Source organism: Exophiala aquamarina (assembly GCF_000709125.1).
Source record: "Exophiala aquamarina CBS 119918 chromosome Unknown aczIA-supercont1.1, whole genome shotgun sequence".
Taxonomy (NCBI): domain Eukaryota; kingdom Fungi; phylum Ascomycota; class Eurotiomycetes; order Chaetothyriales; family Herpotrichiellaceae; genus Exophiala; species Exophiala aquamarina.
The window spans coordinates 136,241-150,344 of NW_013550587.1; the positions used below are offsets into that span (position 1 = coordinate 136,241).

Genomic DNA, 14,104 nt, shown 5'->3' on the forward strand with positions numbered 1-14,104 from the left:
ACGTTTAAGGACGACTAACCTCTTATGGAGCTTACTAGTAAAGCCCTTCGCGTCCCGCGTAGCTCGTATAGCTAATTCCGCTTCTCCTTTCTCCTTCTTAAAGACGACGAAGACGATATCCTATATCCGAATCGTAAGGACAGCTCTATCCTAGATTAATCCTATTATATTCTTACCCGGTATAATAATCCTCGCCCCGAGCTACGGCGTATATTAGATTCGAAGATCTCTCCTACTCTCGACGGCGTATATATAAAGAGTATATACGCCGCGTAATCCTATACTAGAGTCCTAGAATACTTATACTAGTACTAATCTTTTTACTACTTATACTTAATTAGAATATTAAAATAGGCTTCTATTATAAAATACGATTAGCGTCGTTTAGTTAAAAGTTTAAACTTTTTTATTAACTCTATTTCGATATATACTAGTATTACTCTTAGTTTCACTAAAGGAAGGTAGGCGGAGAAGGGAAAGAGATAGGGTGTAAATATAGTATACCGACTCCGAGACCTTAGAGGGGATCTAATAATTATCCGGTCACCGTTTCTAACTAGTACTAAAGTCCGTCTACTACTACTTTATAGAGGACAGTCGTAGATTAGGACAACGTACTTTATAGACTCTTATAATACCTTCCATGAAATGTTTCGCGGTCTATAAATCGTAGGGGCTAACACTAGGATTTCGCTTCGTATACCTATATACCTAATCGCCTCAGTAATGACTAGCATAGCCTCTAGACGGACGAGGAACTTACTCATCCTAGAGGTTAGTTATTTAGTTATAGTTCAACTTAGTTCCAGGTTTAATTGGTTTGCCGACTCGGTCGCCATTCACATCGGCGATCGCACTTAATTACCACCCGTTCTCCTCCGCGTCATCAAAGAATTCCTCGGCCGTTCTCTTCCTGCTTAACATCGGGGACAGTGGATAGAACAGTATATGGTAAAGGCGCTAAGAAACTAAGGAAAGCCGAACGATGGAGGGAAAGGAGAAGAGTACGCTAGGGGAGGGAGGGTAAAAAGTAGAACGAAACACTAGTAAAGTACGCTTTAGGCTATGAGAAGAGAAACTGAGGGAGAGAGTGAACGTACGAGATATAAAGTGAAAGGGATGTGCGAGAGGGACACACGGAGAAGCATCAGGACCGCGAGGGTAGAAAAGGGAAGGAAAATTGAGAAGAGGACCGCTGTAGAGCGGGGGCATCTAGTTAACCCTATTAAGGCTACCTACTACGAGGGATCTCTCAGAAACCTCTTTAAGATCCTAGCTCTAGTGAGGGCCCGAAACGGCCTATCCAAGATACCATCGTATCAAGTTACTTCGACGTCGTCTAGACGAATGCGGCCACGCTAGAGGCTAGAGCCGAAACGGCAGCCGGTAAGAGCGTTAAGGAGCAGAGAGGGAGCGAGGGAGAGGCGAAGGGGAGCAGAGGAGAATCGGAGGAGAGCGAGAGAGAGTGGAAGAGAGCAGAAGGGAAGAGAAAGGGGAGCAAGGAGGTTAAATAGTCACTAGCGCGGGAGCAAAGCGGCGACGGATGAGTCAGCGAAAATATCGTGAAAAAGTGCAGTTCAGGGAATCTATATCTATATATATATTACACTGGTTAGTTCGAGGGAATAGACGAATACCCGGGGCTGTTCTGCTTGTGCCCCACTCCGGTTTCTGCCAGAGTCGTCGTCACCGCCCGCGTTCTGCGCCAGATGACGCGGGCACTCCCTCGTTCTTCAAACTCAGGATCCAGTACCAAGACGTCGGTCAATGCTCAACGTGTCCTGAGTCCTGCCTCGATCCCGTCACCACATTGCTTCTCGCACGAAGATGGCAACATCTGAGAAATCAAGGGTCCCTACAGATGCGCCTCCATCATATGAGGACGTCTCAGCGCCCTCCAGAGAACCACAATCACGCCCCAATGCTCCGCCCCGCCAATTAAGACCTCCTCCACCTCTTGATTTGCCTGCGTTGAATTTACTACGAGGAAAGCGAGTCATTCTTGCCTCAGCATCTCCCCGGCGGAAGGCTCTACTGGCACAGATCGGCCTTACAAATGTCGAGGTCATCCCGTCCAAGTTTGAAGAGAATCTGCCCAAGACGCTTTCCCCGTTTGAATATGTCCTTGCGACCGCGACCCAGAAGGCGCTGGCCGTCTATAGAGAAGAGGTCGACAATGAGGACAAGGGCGAGCCTGGACTCATCCTCGCTGCGGATACTGTTGTCGTGAATACCATGGGTGAGATATTAGAGAAGCCACGGAGCGAAGCACACCACATCGCGATGCTGAAGGGCCTGCGGGATTCCGGTATACATCGGGTCTACACTGCCGTCGTAGTGGTCACTCCGCTTGCGAGCGCCAGAGACCCCGGCTATGCGCTTGAGTCGACCACGGAGGAGACTGTGGTCAAGTTTGATTCCGAGATTACCGACGAGCTTCTGCTTGCCTATGTCCGCACCAGGGAGGGTGCAGATAAGGCCGGTGGCTATGGCATACAAGGCACGGGAGCAATCCTGGTGGAGAAGATAGAAGGCAGCTTTGACAATGTCGTCGGCTTGCCGCTGAGAACCACTTTGAAGTTAATAGGCAGTGTCCTGGCAAGATCCGATGACGACGACATTCTCCCGGATGACGATTTCCTGGAGGATTGATCAGTTACTGTCTTGGTGCACAATATCAGCAGCATTTGAAGGCGCTACGGATTTAGAATATCGGGAACCAAAAACTGTATGTTGGCATAGAAGGCCCGGTACAAAGGCGGTCGTGGCATAGAATCAAGGCTGTGCGTCGTACAATTCGATCTCAATTGGGACATCCTTGTGCCTTAACGCGGCAGTCATATACATATTCTTTGGTGGCATCAAGGTTCCTTCGCCTCGGTCATCACCTATTTCAAATGTTTGAGTTTTCCATCGTGTCCAAGCCCCGAAATATCGGCCTTTCCAATGGTGGCATCGTTCGCGCCCGCGTGCCAGATTCTTTTAATTGCCTCGGTCACACCCACATCGTTGGTCTCAAACTCGTAAAACCCAATGGCCACAACCACTGTAGCCAGATTCAAGAGCCAGCCGAATACTTTCCGAGCAGTGGGATGTTGGTGAACGGGGATATAGTCAATGACCACGGATCTTTACTTGGTTAACCGGGGTGACTTTCTTCCGATGAATGCTTGCCTAGACTTACTGAAAGCCCATGTGCGAGTGCACGATGATGGTGAAGATCAAAGCTGCATCGAGCGCCGGATTGACGGCTCCCGCAGCAAAAGGCGTGATGGTCAGGGGAATCAGCGCGACCGACAACGCTCTCTCAAATGTCCAGTGATAGCTTCCGTGGAGAGGATTGGGCTTGGGGACGGGGGCTGGATCATTGACTCCGCCTTGGATGACTTGAGGGCCGGGTGGTAGAATCTTCCGCGTGAGAGATGTCGAGAAAGGCGCGAATCGAGTGGTAGCTGCCCACGATGCTGGCAGTAAAGCTCTCGAGGATGTGGACGGAGCAGGTCGGAGGAGGCGTAGTGATTGAGCTGTGCTGGGAAACAGCCGTGCCGAAGAGGAGGAGAGCAGTTGGGCGTGTCGCAGCACCAAAGTCCTCGATGGCGCCGCCATATTCAGCCAGGGAGAGAGTCGAGATTGTCTAGGTCGTGTGTTGCATGGAGCGCAGGTTGGAGTCAACGAGGTGAAGCTGTGAAGCAATTGAGATGCGAAATGCAGGATGCCCGCTGCCGGGTGCCAAGGGCTGCTTTCGGAAGGCGGCCCCCAATCAGAGGGTCGCTATTGTCATTCGTGCTCTGCCGTTGCCGAGCAGGGCATCACTGGCGCTCTCGAGATGGCTGACCCGCTCCCAAAGCCATACTGTACATACGTACTCAGTACATACCAGTGCATCTCATTCCAAGACGACTCCCAGAGGACCTATTCTGTCATTTTGCACGCTGTCCTCCATGTTCTCACTTGTTGAGCCTCACATCTGTACCATGCACAACAAGCTTAGTCACGTGGCGCGGCCGCCAAGCAATCTACTCTTGTCAGACTTGTGCAGGATAGGCGCCCTACCATATGCACAAACATCTTTGTTTCTCAGACACGCCATTTTCGCTGGTATAATAGACTTCTGCTGCTTTTGATTACTGCTGGGGGGCTATCTGCTTCCTGCTTAGCAAACCACGCTTACTGGAAAGTCTCCGCCAAAGCGAGCTGGATGGCTCCATCGTGATGTATCCACCATCTCCATGGTTGATGTTGACCTTTCCCTCGAGCGTGGTAGAGTGTCGCCTGCATCTTGCTCAAGGAACTGGCACCCACGAGGCTCGTTTGACCAGAACCTGATAAGCCTCGGACACGCCTTGGATCGGCCGTTGGCGGCGTCATCAATGCTGCGGGGTTCTCCCGTGCCGACCTTGGTTCAAATAGGATCTCGTTCGTTGTCGGAGCGGTTTACTTTGCTATCGTTCGACTATCGCTTATGGCCACTGGGCGGCGCCTGATGCGTGTCTGAAAGGGACCCCTGCAACTTCCTATTCCGGTTTATGCCCTCATTGATCTCTTCAGTCCCTTTCCTCTACTCGGTTCCCCAAAGATCGTCACGTACCCTCGTTCAGCTGTTAGCCTTGTCCTGTTCCTTTGTTCATGATGTCTGCAGATCGGGTCGTCCTAACATCAGCAGCCCCTGATGAAGACGTATCAGTGCCTTCAGATGCTCCTCATGAGAATGGTTGGTATAATGGACGAGATTTCGATGGCTACCGTGTCACTGAACAAGTCCTGTATCAGAGGCGCAAGCTACGAGTGATCTGCGTCGGAGCGGGCGCCACAGGCATACAGTTCGCCTATAAGGCCGAGCGGGCATTCAAAGATGTCGAACTGCAGATATATGACCGGAACCATGACTTCGGAGGCACCTGGCTTGAGAACCGTTATCCTGGCTGTACTTGCGATATCCCTTCCCACTCCTAGTAAGTATGGTCATCTGCAGGATGTACAGGAGCAGAGTCAAGGAGCTGACAGGTGCCGCAGTCAATTCACCTGGGACAAGAACCCCAATTGGTCCCATTTCTATTCCGGCTCCGAGGAAATCTGGAGATACATGAAGGATGTTGCTGTCAGGCATGGGATTGATAAATACGTCAAGTTCAACACCATGATAGAATCAGCTACCTGGGACGAGGACGCAGGTCTCTGGCGCTTGCAGGTCGTTGGGCCTGATGGTTCGCGTTTTGAGGACACCTGCAACGTCCTAGTCAATGGCTCAGGTGTATTGAAGTATGTCCCGCCTGCTGCTTTTCCCAAGCACAAACAAGCCTTGGCTGATGATGTATAAAAGCTCGTGGAAGTGGCCAAACATTCCTGGAATCGATATCTTCAAAGGCAAACTTATGCACAGTGCAAGGTGGGACGCCGAATATGACCTGAAGGGAAAAACTGTCGCAGTCATAGGCGGTGGCTCCTCAGCTGTTCAGATAGTACCCTCCATACAACCAGGTAAGCTATCGGCCCGTCAGATCGATGAGTGTCTTGGCAAGCATCCTTACCCTTCATAGTTGTCTCAAAACTGTTCGCTTTCCTTCGCTCGCCTGTTTGGGTGACCACTGGCTTCGGAGCCAAATATGCAGGGCCTGGTGGAACAAATTTCGCGTGTGAGTACCCTAATAGCGACCGTTCTACAATTTTCTGATTCTTCCAGACTCTGAAGAACAGAAGCAAGAGTGGCGAGATGATCCAGATAAGTATGCACAATACAGTCGAGACGTTGAGGGAGAATTGAATAAACGATTTACTCTGGTACGTATCCACGATCAGATTATCCAAAATTCGCTCAACTTGCCCTCTAGATGCACTTGAAGGCAAAGGATCAAAAGTCTTCCCGTGACCTTGTTGCAACTATCATGGCAGAACAATTGGGGCACGATGAAAGTCTCACCAAACACATGATCCCACCGTTCGCCCTCGGATGCAGACGCATGACGCCTGGGTCTGGCTACCTTCAATCTCTCACGGCCGAAAATGTCGAAGTTGTGCCACGATCGGCCTCACGCTTGACCGAAACGGGAATTGTGGATGAGTCAGGTGTGGAACACAAGGTCGATGTTGTTATTTGCGCGACAGGCTTCGACACGACATTTACTCCCCATTTCCAGGTACATGGGCGCAACGGCAGGGAAATCCATGAGCAATTTGGCGACTTTCCCATAGGATACATGGGCATTGCTGCTGAGAATTATCCCAATCTGTTCTTATTCATCGGGCCGAATGGACCAGCATCGCATTCCAGCCTCTTGCCTGTATTGGAGTGGTATACTCGGTACGTGTTCCAGGTGATTGAAAAGCTCCAGACCGAGCGGATCAAAGCGGTTGAGCCCAAGAAAGAAGCCATCAAGGAGCTGTACAACCATACACACGAGCTCATGAAACGACTGGTCTGGTCGTCGGCCTGCAGATCGTGGTTCAAGAACGGCAAAACACATGGTCCCGTGACTGCGATATACCCTGGAAGTCGGCTCCATTTCTTCGAGATCATGAAAAATGTGAGATGGGAGGACTACAATATCACATATTGTTCCGAGAATAGATATGCCTTTATGGGCAATGGCTTCACCCAGACTGAGGTGGGTGACGGTGATCCAGTCTGGTACTTTGATGATCCATTTGTCCGACTCTGAGAGGAGCATAAGATGCCCAAGCGTGGTGGCACGTCTACCGCGACTTGTTCTTTCATTTGAATTACAGTCCACATGATATGCTATATGATATAGAATATAGTAAACTCCCTTCCCAATGTTATGATAAGTTATACTGTCGTAAATTCATTAACCGTCCAGCACGCATCCACCATAAGGAGCAGGAGACAAGACGGCCCATAAAAGGAATATACATCTGTAAAGGCCAGAGGAAAGGGGCTGATCAGGTTCTTCTTGGTTCTAGGTCATACGCGCGCCAGAAGATCGAGGGGGTCGTCGGATGTTGTTGGGAGGGCATGAGCAATGCAAAGACCAATCCTCTTAGTAGGCGAATTGGCTGAATGCTTGACTTAGTTGGTCGCACCATAGCACCGGATAATACATTGGTGACAGTAGCACGCCCCCCATCCGAGTTTCGCGTGTACGCACTGGTCGTAAAGAAAGAGGACTTGGGGAATGGAAGATGGTGAAAGCACAGCCAGGGACATTATCTTATAAAATCATACTATGCCGAAGAGTACATTTGCTCACTTTGGAATGAGATCGAAGCCTGAAGATCGTCCTTACATATTCGTGAGTTGGTATCTTCCCAACGTCGTTTTCCTTTGGTGTCTCCTTGCGCTGGTAGCGTGGCCTATCTCCATTCTACCAGCTGCTCATCCATCACCATTTTCTGCCATACCTTATCTTTCAGATCAAGCCTTGACCTTCAGTACAGCCTTCCCGAAATTATCACCCTTGAGCATTCCGACAAATGCCTCGGCGGCATTTTCGATCCCGACGGTCTCGTGAATTTTTGCCTTGAATGTACCGTCCTTCAACCACCTGGAGACGTTCTCTAGATGCGCCTTAGCATATGCAGGGCCCATGTTCGCATCGCCGACCAGAAACCCGGTCCAGGTGAGCCGGCGGACGACAGTCAAGAAGGTGTTGGTGATTGGATACCGCTTCTCAGGTGGCAGATTATACTGGGATATCTGGCCGCAAGCGACGATGCGGCCAAACACATTCAAGCTATCAAGGGCGCCCTGGAGCTGCTCGCCGCCTACATTGTCGTAGAAGATGTCGATGCCATTACCGTTGGTTAGGCGGTCGAGGATTTCCTTGGTCGAGCCCTTTTCGGTCTTGTAGTTCCAGCCGCCGTCGAAGCCGAGCTCGCTGATGATGAAGTCGAGCTTCTCGTCGGAGCCGACGCTGCCGAGAACGGTGAGGCCTTCATGCTTAGCCAATTGGCCGACTAGTTGGCCGACAGCGCCGGCGGCGCTGCTTACGAAGATGATTTCTCCTTTCTTCGGCTTGCCAATTTCGTAGAGCGAAGAGTATGCTGTCAGGCCTGGCATGCCCAGTGCGCCTAGGAAATGGCGGATGTCATCTGGGGCGGTGGTCAGGTCGATTTTGGTGGGCGTGGGATTTGAGTCATTTGTTCGCGTGAAGAGATTGTACTCCTGGACCGGAAGGCCGTGGCGGACGATGTCGCCTTCTTTGTAGCCGTCGAGGCTCGACTTGAGGACTTTGGCCAGCGAGGCGGCCACAATGACCGAGCCAAGCGGGAATGCTGGCGAGTAGGATTGGACACTGGGGTCGCGCAACAGGCCTCGTAAGTATGGGTCAAAGGAGACATATTGAGTCTCCAGGATTAGACTGTGCGGCGGTAACTCTTGGTCGAGATCGAACCCGACGTCTTTGATCGTCAGATGCTCACCAGGCACGGGGAAATCCTTGGGGATCTTGCTGAAGACCAGGGCTTGATTTTTGGTAGGCATGTTTGCAAGATAGATTTCTCAACCTAGTCAAGCTATATATCAAACCAGGCAAGATAAGAAGAAACTCAGAGTGGATTTGAAGTATGGTAGTTGACCAGATACCTTTCAACGTTGGAACCCAAAAGAAAGGCGCTTTGAGCAAGGGCGGTAGTTGGAATACACTCCTGGCCCAGCTAAAAGTCTGCATATAAGTACACCAAGCAGAGTCCAATTTGTAAGCTGTGGACGAGCAAGAGGCAAGCAAAGAGCACTATCCCCAGACCCATCGTGCGTGTGGCGGGCATACCTAGCCACTAAGAATGGTTTCCTCCGTTACTTGGTCGACACTTTTGGAGTGGAATGGAAGGATCAATCATGTTTACCGAGTATCATGTCGTGACCAACTGACTAGTTAGGGAGGCCTGGATAGAGTTCGGGAGATGTTGCGTCATAATTACAACTGGCTTTGCAATGCCGAGGTCAACAGCTCAAAAAATTTCTTGATCACTAGAGAATAGTGTGATGGACGGACGAGTACTGCCTCTTCTAGAGACCGAGTCCCTCTCGAGACGGTTTATGCCTTGATTGGGACGCTTCAAGATTTCCGCCGTGCTCCAGCGAACTTTGTTGTTCCTCCATATTGTTTCAAGCCAGTCGATTCATTGCGCTTGTGTACCCACCGTTAACGACGAGGGACTCCTACGTCCGTAAATAGAGGCATTCGATCTTACGGGGCCGATAATACTCTGATCTCTTCTCAACTCTGCGGACATCAGTGGTAGTCAGGCAAAGGTGATGATGAAATGAGACCGCAATGTCCACTTCAGAAACGTTCTCATTGCCAAAGAGTCGAAGCGTACGGCACAAAATTGGATGGAAGAGTATTGGTGAATCCAAGGCAGATATCAAGCACGGGTCCACCTTCAATGCTCTGACACCGGTCATCCATGGAAGAATGCTTAGTGCATTGGCTCACGAGGACGAAGGAAGGTCGAAATCAAGGTAATCGAACAGATATCAGGTGTATATACACGTGATCAGGCCTTGCTTAAGTCACCAGCTGGCCGTCGTCCAAAGGGCAGGCGCATTGCTTGTCCGCAGTACGTCCGACCGACCCACAGTTCCTCTGGTATGTTCCCATACTGTAATTAGGACGGAGGACTTCAAGACAAAAATCGCCCACGGCACCAAGTCAAGCGCAGACGCCAGACATTTGTGGTATTCCATGCCTGAGCACTTGACCGACGAGTCGTTCGGCATACGTCAGACACAAATTAGTTTCTCTGTACTTTCTCTCTTTTCGAAGTATGCACTGTACAATACAAATCGTCTCCTCTACAGACCAAGTCTCTGCTTAACCCGGAGCCTTTCGCCACTCCCCAGCTCACCCTCTTCTCTATGCTGCGTTTCTGCTCATATCTGCCCTTATCCTGTTGTAATCTAGGAGGCCCTCAATCGAACCTACGGCAGAGATGGCTATGTCTTGATCCCACAGTTTCTTGTGGGCAAATGCCATGACATCTTTCTCTGTGATTGCACCAACAACCCTCTCGATCTCGGCGGGGTCTGCTCTTCGTCCAGTAGTCACAATTTGTCGTCCAATATCTTCGGCGACAGCAGTGGTACCGTCGAGGGATAAGAGGATGGAAGCCTTGAGTTGGGCCTTGGCGCGCTCTGTCTCTGCTTCGCTGACATTAAATGACAATCTGGACCATTCGCGGAGTGTGAAATGAACCAGATCATCAATTTGAGTCTTGTTCTCGGTTACCAGATAGATACCCCAAAGGCTAGTGAATGATTAGCGATGATTCAGCAACGAACGACGGCTGGACTCACCCGGTGTCGCTGTAGCTGGTGGAAAAGCTCATGAAACTGTTGGCAAGGTTGTTGGAATTGACAAATGTGCTCAGTTTGCTTCCGAGATACGGGGAGTTGCCCATGGCACGGTCCCAGTTGCCAACAATGGCTTGGGTAACGAGGGCAGTGAAGAAGTCGGGATCCTTCCAGCTGACACCTTCAACGGCGATGGCAATGTTTGCTGTGGGGATAGTGTCGTCTCGAATTCTGACTTCCGAGCCAACAAAGTCAGGCTTTCGCTTCTGCTCAGCAGCAATTTCGGCGGCGAGGGACGTAGGCGGTGCTGATCTCAATCCACCGAGATGTTTCTCGGCGAGTTTGACAAGCTCCTCATGGGGGACACCACCAGCTCCAACGAGGACCATACGATCGGCGGTATAATTCGTGCTAATGTAGTCAACCAAATCTTGCCGAGTAATGCTGAGAATGTTCTCTCGTGGCCCGAGAATGGTGCGGCCTAGGGGCTGGTTTTGGTAGGCGGTGGCGTGCAGGTGATCGAAAACAACCTCTTCCAACTGCTTGTCAACCTCCTCTTGTTCCCTTAAGATAACATCTCGTTCTCTTTCGACGGCTTTGGAATCAAGCTTGGAATTCTGGAGAATATCGGCAAGGATGTCGACCGTCTTGGGGACGTCGGAGTTGAAAGATTTGGCATAATACACCGTATTTTCACGCTGGCCAGAGTGTTAGCAAAGCTTGAATTGCCACCGGAAGAGTGTCGTACTGAGGTATATGCGTTGAGATGGCCGCCCATGTTCTCGATTTCAAGCTCCAGCTGGTGTTGGTCGCGTCGGCCGGTTCCCTGGATGTGTCAATTGCTATGGTCTGAAGCTGCAGCAGGTTGACATAGGCTACCTTGAAAGCCAGATGCTCGAGGAAGTGAGCAGTTCCATTGGTCTTGTCGGTCTCGGCTCTGCTACCTGCATCGATCCAAATTCCAACAGTCGAGATTTGAGCCCAAGGTGAGTGCTCGGTGGCGATCTGAGGCAAGATCAGTAAGGCACAGTTCCCTCCCGCGAGATTGACCGTACCGTTAGGCCATTGGAAAGAGTGGTGCTCTCGGTTCTTGAGGGAGTGATTGGGTTGGCATAACGTCTTAGGGGAGATTGGATGGAATTGAGAGCTTTACGGTTTCGAAGGGAGCGCTGGAGATTCAGCGCTAGCCGCTGCGTTGCCATTGTTGGAAGTCGAAAGGGAGAGAAGGGGGTTTGAAAGGGCAGAAAGAAGAAGAACAGGAAGAAGAGGTACTTTCGAGAGCTCCCTCAGCAAGATGAACTTTACGAGTAACTCAACTGGCTGCGGTTGCTCTGCTGCAAACTGCTGCTCAGAAAAGCCGCTAGTCCCCGAACATCCGCCAAGCCGCGGTTTTGCTATTCCTCGATTATGATTGGCTGAGAGCTCCCATCGCCCTTAGTCCATCGATCACAGATTCAGCAATCACATGACCTTCGCAAACAGTATTCTGTGTGACCATCAATCATCATTCATGCTACACGCGACGATGCCGAGTTACTAAAGGCTCCACTGCTTGACTATGTGAAATTCCACATATTGTCTCCCGCTCCCAGCGTCGTCCCCTCAAAGTCAAAGAAGGGCATTCCCAGGCCCAGTGCTGGATCTCCAAAATCAAACGCTGCAGGGTCGAGGGAGCTGTAGTCTGGTATATCTGTTGTACCGTTCGCCACCTTCCCTGGAGTCATGGCAGCCACTGGCTGGCTTGGGGATGGCAGGGGCTGGCTTGGTCTTCCCCCATTGATCCGTCGGCTCTTGATCCGAGCTGGTCCGCCTAAACTCTCGGCCATTTTCTCCAACCCATCTGCCATCCGATGAATAAGATGGTCCTTGCCAACATCGGTGGATTTGAAGTGTTGCGCCAGTGCATTGATCAGCCGCTGGAAACGGACTGTGTCGAGGAATAGTTGCTCGCTGTACTTGGTCGCAATTTTCAACAGAAACATGCAAGCGAAGGCAATCATACCATGTATGTGGTGAGGAACATACGCAATTGCGATTTGGGCGTCCTTATCCTCGAGCAGAAGGTTGATAATTGCAGTCGCGGCTGCTACTGCCGCTGAAGCATTTTCCAGGAAATGCTCTGGGATGACTGCACCTGATTCTGGAAGACCACGCAGCACGTAGGATTGTAGATATAGTTTGGCCCAATGATAATGCATGACCGCTCCTTTGTTAGGCCAATTGCCTACGAATTGACTGGGATCTACACATCGCTTAGTACTCCTTATCATCTCAAACAAGAGGCGTTGCTTACTATGTCTCGAAAATCTTGCAATCCAGTCGTCCAGATCTCGCTCAAACCCAGCAATCTTTGCCAAGGCAGATACTGGAAGAACTGAGTTGGTGTCCTCAGGCCCCAGTGTTTCGCGTATCTGGTTCATCAGGTACATCAGGCAAATTTGGCCGGCAATCCTGCGATCGGCATCTGTCGACAACGAACAGGCAAGATACGATTCCCACCCCGTAATGTAGCTTTCGTTGTCTCGCATGATTGAAGACCTACCATATAGGATTGAAAGATGGTGATCACAGATGTAAAGAAGATACAAAACTCTGATGCCGTCGATGGCCTCTTGTAGCTTGGCCTGTGGGACTTTCTCTGGAGAATTGACCGATTCCTGGATTTGGAGGTAGTATTGTCTCAGATGGAATTCACTGGCGCGTCTGATTGCATATCCTGAGAGCGTCCACGAAATGTCGCTTAACCAGTAGGACCCGAGGACCAATGCTCGTAGGTACTCCATGTCGATCTTTCTCTCGAACATGGCATTTGCGACCAATCTTCGGTATTCTTTGCTGCAAATGGGATAAAGATGGCCGAGTTTTGTATCATGAAGTGCGGCAACAGTCAAGACACAGGCCGTCAAGGTAGGTGACCGGCGACGGAATGATTCGAGATCTTTGTAATCTGGGCAGATGTGCCAAATGTAAGGATCGAGTTTGCTGAGGTAGTAGTTGGCAAGATGCTCCGCGTCCTCTTGTTTCATGATCCCTCTTGCAATGAAGTCGGTATCGCGCAACTGTTTACATATCCGCGACTGGTCCTCGGTAATATTCTCGGTGGCGCGCAATGATCGCATACCCGTAATTTGATACAAAGATTCAATGGGGACGTGCGACAAATTATCGGCAACTGGGGTCACCTTAGGGGAATTATCCAGTGATTGATCCTCGTCATCATCCTTGTCATCTTCTTGGTCAAAAAAGATAGCGGGGTCTTGAGTTGAGGTAAGCATTTGTGGCAAGGAGGGCAGTTGCAAGGTTCGGACAATCTCCTCCACAGTGGCATACAAAGATGTGACGTCTTTGGTGACGGCGGCCTTCCATTTTGAATCTTCAGACATGAGTGTCTGCAAGCTCTTGTTCAGGCGACATGATAACCCTCGCTCCTTGCATCTTTGACAGGGTGGGTCTCCAACCATGATACATTTGATCTGTCAGAACGACATGTCAGTCTATCGAGCATTTCGGTCCTCAATGGGATCCAACCTTTTGTTTGCGACACGCAGCACAAGCCTTGACCTTCCTCGAGATACCAGGCAGCTTACTTGTCTCCGCCGAGATCCCATTTGGAGTAGAATTGGTCCGCTGTGGCTTCGGCGGAGCTTTTGCAATTGGTTGGGGTTCGTCGAACGAGTTGCGACTTTTCTTAGGCGATGTCTGTTGAATTGGAGAGTGGTAGGAATGCGGCGAGACCGAAGAACCAGTCTGCTTGACTCCGGGTATCGACCGGGGAGAGGGGAGGTTGGCTTCTTGCCAACTCCGCTTCGACATGCTGGGATTGTCCCTCTCTGGTGCGAACTGGAGAAGCTTGCA

The 14,104-nt window shown here is 50.5% G+C and overlaps 6 protein-coding genes across 6 annotated transcripts; 2 read left to right on the top strand and 4 right to left on the bottom strand.

Moving 5' to 3' along the window:
* Positions 1–1,827: 1,827 nt before the first annotated feature.
* Positions 1,828–2,652, top strand: A1O9_00055 (septum formation protein; the record flags this gene model as incomplete). The annotated part of the gene is made up of 1 exon (XM_013409219.1): positions 1,828–2,652. One exon carries the CDS (start codon positions 1,828–1,830, stop codon positions 2,650–2,652), a length of 825 nt encoding a protein of 274 aa, XP_013264673.1.
* Positions 2,653–2,888: 236 nt separating this feature from the next.
* On the bottom strand, positions 2,889–3,606 carry A1O9_00056 (succinate dehydrogenase (ubiquinone) membrane anchor subunit; the record flags this gene model as incomplete). The annotated part of the gene is made up of 2 exons (XM_013409220.1): positions 2,889–3,129; positions 3,185–3,606. 2 exons carry the CDS (start codon positions 3,604–3,606, stop codon positions 2,889–2,891), a joined length of 663 nt encoding a protein of 220 aa, XP_013264674.1.
* Positions 3,607–4,629: 1,023 nt separating this feature from the next.
* Positions 4,630–6,656, top strand: A1O9_00057 (uncharacterized protein; the record flags this gene model as incomplete). The annotated part of the gene is made up of 6 exons (XM_013409221.1): positions 4,630–4,952; positions 5,014–5,259; positions 5,321–5,478; positions 5,538–5,633; positions 5,681–5,778; positions 5,829–6,656. 6 exons carry the CDS (start codon positions 4,630–4,632, stop codon positions 6,654–6,656), a joined length of 1,749 nt encoding a protein of 582 aa, XP_013264675.1.
* Positions 6,657–7,369: 713 nt separating this feature from the next.
* Positions 7,370–8,437, bottom strand: A1O9_00058 (uncharacterized protein; the record flags this gene model as incomplete). The annotated part of the gene is made up of 1 exon (XM_013409222.1): positions 7,370–8,437. The coding sequence occupies one exon, from the start codon at positions 8,435–8,437 to the stop codon at positions 7,370–7,372; it is 1,068 nt and encodes a 355-aa protein (XP_013264676.1).
* A 1,375-nt stretch (positions 8,438–9,812) lies between these two features.
* Positions 9,813–11,451, bottom strand: A1O9_00059 (mitochondrial-processing peptidase subunit beta; the record flags this gene model as incomplete). Its single annotated transcript, XM_013409223.1, has 5 exons — positions 9,813–10,203; positions 10,253–10,947; positions 10,998–11,075; positions 11,129–11,254; positions 11,305–11,451. The coding sequence occupies 5 exons, from the start codon at positions 11,449–11,451 to the stop codon at positions 9,813–9,815; spliced, it is 1,437 nt and encodes a 478-aa protein (XP_013264677.1).
* A 354-nt stretch (positions 11,452–11,805) lies between these two features.
* A1O9_00060 (uncharacterized protein) lies at positions 11,806–13,710 on the bottom strand (the record flags this gene model as incomplete). Its single annotated transcript, XM_013409224.1, has 1 exon — positions 11,806–13,710. One exon carries the CDS (start codon positions 13,708–13,710, stop codon positions 11,806–11,808), a length of 1,905 nt encoding a protein of 634 aa, XP_013264678.1.
* Positions 13,711–14,104: the final 394 nt, after the last annotated feature.